Here is a 7641-nt window from a genome sequence, read left to right as displayed (position 1 = left end):
CAACCATCTGCTTCCTGTGTCTGCATCTGAGTCTCGCCTTGTCTCGCCTCGCCTCGCCTTGATAATTAGGGCTATTTGCTTTGAATTACCATATGGCACAACATGACAAAATCATAATTTTTCATATTTGTGTTTCAGGTAAACTTTTACATTTAAGCCTGATAGTAGCATAATTATGGATTTATTTCATCTCGAGTTTTCCACATCCTGCGAATGACTAAATGCAGCCACCCAACTTGAAAGAATGCATGGTATGCGGCTATTTTACATAGCACTTTACTGTCGAGTAGACACATGTATTGTTCAAATAAGAACTGATTCGTTCTCAACTCATTAGGCATGTCAGTGTCAGTGTCCAAATGTGAAAAGAATAGGCTAGCCTATAGCAGGGGTTAAAAATCATAGATCCTGATACAGAAAGGGCTAGGCCTTCATTGTATCCCTGCGACAGAACTTTGTTTTTGTAAAGACCTAAAAATCTAATCTTGCAGCAGAGCATGACATCAGGATAACATAATGCATATAGGCTGAACTCTGGAATAGCCTTTACAGATGACAAAAAAACAAGCAAGACATGTCCACGGATACCAGCGCCGCCCAACTGGACCAGGTAAACACTTTTTTTTTCTTCTCACGCTTCAAGTATAACAACTCTGAGCTGCTGAGGAGAGCCCTTTAGGACAACAAGAGCTGTGCTTACGGTCTCCACGGAAGACGTACTTAAGTCATTCAAACGTGTTACCACTCGCAAGTCTGCCGGCCACGCCCTTATAGAATGTGCAGACCAGCTAGCTGTTGTGTTTTATGACATTTTCAATCTCTCTCTCTAGCTCAGGCTGTTATCCCCACCTGCTTCAAGATGTCCACTATCATCAATGTGCCAAAGTAAAGGAAAGTAACTAAACTGAATGACTTCCAACTGGCGCAGCATTGCATCTCAGTGTAAGAGGCGTCACTACAGTCCATGGTTCGAATCCAGACTGCATCACATCCGGCTGTGATTGGGAGTCCCATAGGGTGGAGCACAATTGGCCCGGGGTTGGCCGTCATTGTAAATAAGAATTTGTTCTTAACTGACTTGCCAAGTTAAATAAAAGTTACATAAAAAAAAAAAAACCTGTAGCACTCATTTCCATCATCATGAAGTGCTTTAAGAGGTTAGTCAATGACCACATCAACTCCTCCCTCCCCAACACACTCAATCTTTTCCAATTTGCCTACCACCCCAACAGATTCTCAGACGATGCAATCTCCATTACACTGCCCTCACAACACCTGGACAAAAGGAATGCATATGTGAGGATGTTGTTCATCAATTACAGCTTGGCCTTTAATAGCATAGTGCCCTCTAAGCTCACCGGCCCTGGAACTGAACTCCTCCCTATGCAACTGGATCCTGGACTTAATGATGGCCCAGGTGGTGAAGGTATGCAAAATATTCCCTTCTCAACATGGGGGCCCCACAAGGGTGCATCCTCAGTCCCCTCCTGTACTCCCTGTGTACCACAACTGCGTGGCCTCACACAGGTCTAACTCCAAGTTTGCTGATGACACCACAGTAGTAGGCCTGATTACCAACAATGACGAGAGGACGAGGAGGAAGGCAATCTGACGGCGTGGTGCAAGATAAACCTCCCCAGCAACATCAGCAAAATAAAGGATCTGATTAATTACTTCAGGAGAAACCAGGCTGGGCATGCCCCCATCCTCATCAACAGGGCCGCTGTGGAGATGGTCAAAAACGTAATGTTCCTCAGCGTACACATCTCTGAGGAGCTGAAATGGTCAAACCACACGGACAGGAGGAGGTTGAAGAAAGTTGGCCTGTCCTTGAGGGCCCTCACAGCCTGGTACGGAAACTCCACCACAATTGGGTGCTCACTGTCTGCCCTCCAGGACAACTACTACAACACCATGTGTCGCAAGAAGGCCAAGAAGATCATCTGGGACCCTAGCCTCCCGAGCTACGGACTGTTCTGCCCACTTTCATCACTCAGATGTGGGCAGTATAGGAATATCATGGCAAAACCTGAAAGACTGGCCAATAGCTTCTACCCCCAGACCATCAGGCTGCTGACTAGCCACCACTAGTCAGCTACATACTCCCACCCCTCCCCTCTCCCACATTGCCGGTCCCCCATGGACATCCCCTCCCCCAACCTCAATGGACAATTACCCTGCCCCCTTCAAATGGACATTTTATAATTAGCCACACCACTAGTCAGATACCTGCCCCCCCCCACACACACATTTTCCCTGTCCTTTTGTTATTATTTGTATTGTTTCATTCCTCCCTTTGACCTGCGCTGTTGGAGCTGAGCTGTACCCTGTACAGAACTGTACCCTGGATGTACATCTCCAACCCTGTGCATATCACTAATAAACACTCTAAATCTCTTAATCTAATTTAGGGTAGCCAAAATCAGCTATTTCATATAATGTAAAAGGCAGTTAATTTGATATTTTGTTTTATTTTTTCAAAACTATGTTGCACCAAAGACTGAAGCATGAAACAATATAATAACTGAGTAACAGCAAGTAACCACGCATTAATGGGCAAACTGCATCTCTCATTCAAGTGGTTAGCTCCACCTAGATCTTGAATTTGCGTTTACTTTTAAACTGCAGGAAAATGTGGCTTCTTTTGGCGCGTTTTAATTCCCGCCACGGCTAGTCTAGCCGGTTACACGTTAATTCTTTATTTTTATTATATGATTGACGTGCGTTTGTATAGTCTATAATGGTTACCATTGGTGGAGACTGCGTGGTGGGCGGAGAACAGAATGACGATCGACCTTGTGGTGGCTACTCCCATTTACTATGGATATATATTTGTCCTTCCCTGCCCTTCCTCAAATTCAAAGAGCCGGTGTCCTAGCAAAACGTGAGGTGCTGTTTTTCTTTTACAATTTGGCTTACTGTTTACAAGTAATTGACTATATCAATAGTCATATTGTATCATTGGGCTACTCGATATTTCAACTCACTGGATACGAAGGCGTTTACGTTTAAGGACCAAATAACGAGTTTTCGCAAGATCCGGATGAGACGAGGATTGGTGCCGCATTTTTTTCCTACAGCAACGTGGGTCACGCGCCAGATATAGTTGAACTGGATCCCAGATCGGAATATTTGTAGAATAAATCGTCAATTTCGTGGATTACAGGAATGCTGCTGTCTAAATTAAACTCATTCGCTCACATCTCCACCGTTGATATGCCGGCGAAAATCCAGCTTCAAGTTCACCAAGGTTAGATGACGCTTGTCTTGTAAATGGAGGTTCGCTATTAGCTAACGAGTAACATTAATGCTACCTTGCTACTAGGCTACCAATACTGTATTTTCCATTTGACCTAATCTACAGTAACCGTTTCCCTTTCGTGTATTTCAAATATTTGTATTCACACATGTAACATTACACTAACTATGTGGAAGAGTTGTATTAATCGTATGTTCTTGTATATTTACAGGGAAAGAGAGGGAGCCTTTCGAGAAGCTTTACCAGGTTGGCTCTGTGCTGGGAAGTGGCGGTTTTGGAACTGTGTATTCTGGCACAAGAATTTCAGATGGAGCACTGGTTAGTATTTCTTAAATTTTTATTGTCAACCGTCGCATTCTTTAAATATATCTTTTAAATACAAGTTGGCTAATCAATTCATATCTTTGCATATTTTCTCGTCTAATATCAGGTTTAATTGATTTGATCCTTTTTTTTTCACACGCAGGTTGCTGTCAAACATGTGGCTAAGGATCGGGTCTCGGAGTGGGGAGAGCTGGTAAGGATGCTTTTGGTTGTGCATTTTAGTTTGAATACATGTATAGTATGTTGTTATCCAGGGGACTGTGGATCTGGCTCCATTCGTTCGTCACAAGCGATATCTCAAGACCGCACTGGCACGATTTTAATGAAACGGGTGAATGATTCATATTGCCATAGAGATCTGGCATCATACAAAATTAAACTGTGACCCAAGACGGGAGCTATAGTAATTAACAGAAATGTTGGTCACATGCCATATCACAATTGGCCCGGGGGGAGCTGCATCATTCGTGGGGGACGACATGTTTATTATTGCCTTCCCACTATTGGCGGCAGAAATTAACCAGATTTCAATTTTATTTTCAGCCAAATGGCTCTCGTGTCCCCATGGAGATTCTACTCATGAAGAAAGTTGGGAATGGAGCTCGGGGCGTGATAAAGATGCTGGACTGGTACGAGCGTCTTGACAGCTTTATTATTGTCATGGAAAGGCCGGAGAAGGTCAAGGACCTTTTTGATTTCATCACTGAGAAAGGTGCTTTACCAGAGGAGCTGGCAAAGAACTTTTTCTGTCAGGTTCTTGAAGCCGTACGACACTGCCACAACTGTGGGGTTGTACACAGGGACATCAAAGATGAAAACATCCTCATTGATCTTCAGACGGGCGAAATGAAGCTTATTGACTTCGGATCCGGGGCATTGCTCAAAGACACTGTTTACACCGACTTCGATGGTAAGCATCCTCGTTGATATACTCTAATCATAGTCCGTTTTAGTGGTTAGCTGGATGTGTTGATTTTGGCGCCACCCTTTGGAGGGAAAGTGCATTTTTACAACTCAAAGTTTATAAACATTGTCACATGTCAGGCTCTCCTCCCACACATTCACTCTCACACACCCTACTGTCACGCTCACTGGCGCTTGACCTCAATAGAAGGCACGCAGTGATTATTTATCAATGTTTAATCCATATAATCACAGATTTATTTAATCAGTCCTTAATGTTTATTTTTTGTGTCCATTTTTGAAAGCGTTCTGTGCTAGTATTTCTTCATAGGAATTGAGCACATCTTTGAATTGAACCGTTATTGTTATTTCTCTATCAAAAGGCACTAGAGTGTACAGTCCACCTGAATGGATCAAATACCATCGGTACCATGGGCGGTCAGCAACTGTTTGGTCTTTGGGTGTCCTGCTGTATGACATGGTGTGTGGAGATATCCCCTTCGAGCAGGACGAGGAGATTGTACAAGGCCAGGTGCTCTTCAGACGAAGAATCTCCACAGGTGAGCCCCAATAACTGGAACAAAACATCCTAAAACCTAATAAGCTACACCAGTGAAATATATTGCTCATGTATTAGTCATTGGGTGACCAGTCTAAGCACTGACTAACCATTATCCCATTCTTCTTCCAGAGTGCCAGCAGTTGATAAAGTTGTGCCTGTCCCTGAGGCCTGCTGAGAGGCCATCGTTTGAGGACATCATCAATCACCCATGGATGCAGAGCAGTGTGTCCTCAGCAGAGCAGAGCACAGAGATCAGACTGCACAGCATCAGTCACGAGCCTACTGCGTTCACCACCGTGGTGGCCCAATGACTGTATCACTGCACTGACCGAGACTAGTAGAGCAGAGATCAGACTGCACAGCATCAGTCACGAGCCTACTGCGTTCACCACCGTGGTGGCCCAATGACTGTATCACTGCACTGACCGGGACTAGTAGAACAGAGCACAGAGATCAGACTGCACAGCATCAGTCACGAGCCTACTGCGTTCACCACCGTGGTGGCCCAATGACTGTATCACTGCACTGACCGAGACTAGTAGAGCAGAGCACAGAGATCAGACTGCACAGCATCAGTCACGAGCCTACTGCGTTCACCACCGTGGTGGCCCAATGACTGTATCACTGCACTGACTGAGACTAGTAGAACAGAGGACTGACGTGGCTGTACACCAAAGACAATATGGACTATACAGAAGGAAGTTACATTTTAATTTAAATATCTCTTTCTCTTGTGGCCAGACCCCACCTGTTCACTCTCCTTTTGGACTTTGGATGAAAACGTAACATCTTTAATGGCTACTTAATTGGACACTGTAATATCAAAAGCCATTCTCACCCCTACGAAGGACTTGCTCTGTAATATTGGCTGTGGTGTGAGAGTATGTACACCAGAAAGGACGAAGTCCATCCCTATTCATGTGATTTGTTCTGCTGAAGGCATGAACAAGTGGACCGTCTTTGTTACATAACTAGCTAGCTACCAACCAGCCATTGTACTCTGCCCCGCCTCACTGATGAGTGGGTGTCACAGGAAGCAAAGAGGAGCAAATCGAAGTGCCTTTGGTGTGTCAGATTGTTGGGGACCCTGGAAATACTTGAATTTCATGAAGCCAACATGTCACTTTTCTTCTTTTTTTACTTTACAAGGTTTTATTTCCTGCTTTTGTCTTATAGGACTAGATCAGTAAATCCTTTGCCATTTTCCAATACCGACAGCAGCCAGAGAACCTCCTATAGTACACACAAACCTGTGCAAACAAAAACCGGAAGACTTACCTCACTCTCCTGCATCCACCTCCGAGCTTTTAACGCCTGTCTACACACAACTACCACTCACCCAGACGTGAATGCACACAGTAATGCAAAGCGCCACACTAAAATACTAAATGCTTTTTTGTTCGAGTAAACATGTCTATCTTTCACCTTACAGGCTAGGAATAAGGCTATTGTGAATAATATTTGTGTGATTTCTCACTCGAGCTGTGTGGATTTATTTATTTATTTATAGAGAATTTCGGCTGTATATTTCATTCCACAGTTGTTGAAGGGCCCACAGATTATTTAAATGTATTTTGACCATATTTATGGCTTGAAATCTTCTGAGCAGATGTTTATGTATGTGTGTGTAAATAACCTTCAAAGCACTTCCATTTTAATGTATGTTGAAAGTCTACTGATGGTAACTGTTAGTTGTGTCTGCTGTTGATTTGGATGAATTGACAATGTTCTGAGTAAGCAAGTATGTGTCATACATCAACATTGTTTTCACCTCTTGTTGCATGATTGCAGCTTAGTTTGTTTTGTTTTCATCCAAATTAGAATTGTAAATTATATGAACTATTTTTATACGATTTCAATAAATATTTTTTGAACCTTGACTTTTGGCCCCCACTTGTTTTACTTCAGGAGCCTGGTAATTTCAATTACAAACACAAGTGAAAAAATAGCTTAAAACCCAATCCTATTTCAGGTGTGAATTAGATTGACGTGAATGAATAACAAGAGAAGTTGCCACCACTGCTCCACACCTGCTCAAGAGTTCACATAGCTCAACTCTTTCGTGTGTAAGAAGTGGGGTGTAGACTATTACCATATGTCAAAGTTGACAAGGACAAAAGCTGACGAACATACGCACATCCAGGTACTTTCTGGAGTTGTAGGTGAACCACACCTGTCATATATTTATGTGTTTTAGTCAATCAGTTGTGTTGTGACAAGGTAGGGGTGGTATACAGAAGATTTGGTAAAATTTGGTAAATTTTTTGGTAAAAGACCACGTCTATATTATGGCAAGAACAGCTCAAATAAGCAAATAGTCCTGTAAGACATGAAGGTCGGTCAATACGGAAAATGTAAAGAAGTTTGAAAGTTTCTTCAAGTGCAGTCGCAAAAACCATTAAGCGCTATGATGAACCTGGCTCTCATGAGGACCGCCACAGGAATGGAAGACAGAGTTACCTCTGTAGAGTTCATTAGAGTTACCAGCCTCAGAAATTACAGCCCAAATAAACTCTTCAGAGATTTCAAGTAACAGACATCTCAACAACTGCATTATGTAGTATGTAATTGCATTATGTAGTAACCTATGTGT

The 7641-nt window shown here is 43.1% G+C and overlaps 1 protein-coding gene across 1 annotated transcript; it reads left to right on the top strand.

The window, feature by feature from the left end:
- Nucleotides 1–2849: 2849 nt before the first annotated feature.
- LOC115132174 (serine/threonine-protein kinase pim-1-like) lies at nt 2850–6928 on the top strand. Its single transcript, XM_029664503.2, has 6 exons — nt 2850–3250; nt 3471–3577; nt 3726–3776; nt 4127–4493; nt 4870–5046; nt 5178–6928. The coding sequence occupies exons 1-6, from the start codon at nt 3169–3171 to the stop codon at nt 5357–5359; spliced, it is 966 nt and encodes a 321-aa protein (XP_029520363.1). The 5' UTR covers nt 2850–3168; the 3' UTR covers nt 5360–6928.
- Nucleotides 6929–7641: the final 713 nt, after the last annotated feature.

Source organism: Oncorhynchus nerka, linkage group LG7 (genome assembly GCF_034236695.1).
Source record: "Oncorhynchus nerka isolate Pitt River linkage group LG7, Oner_Uvic_2.0, whole genome shotgun sequence".
In the NCBI taxonomy this organism is placed as follows: Eukaryota; Metazoa; Chordata; class Actinopteri; order Salmoniformes; family Salmonidae; genus Oncorhynchus; species Oncorhynchus nerka.
Note: the sequence above shows the minus strand (reverse complement) of the source record. Positions and strands in the feature narration are given on the sequence as shown.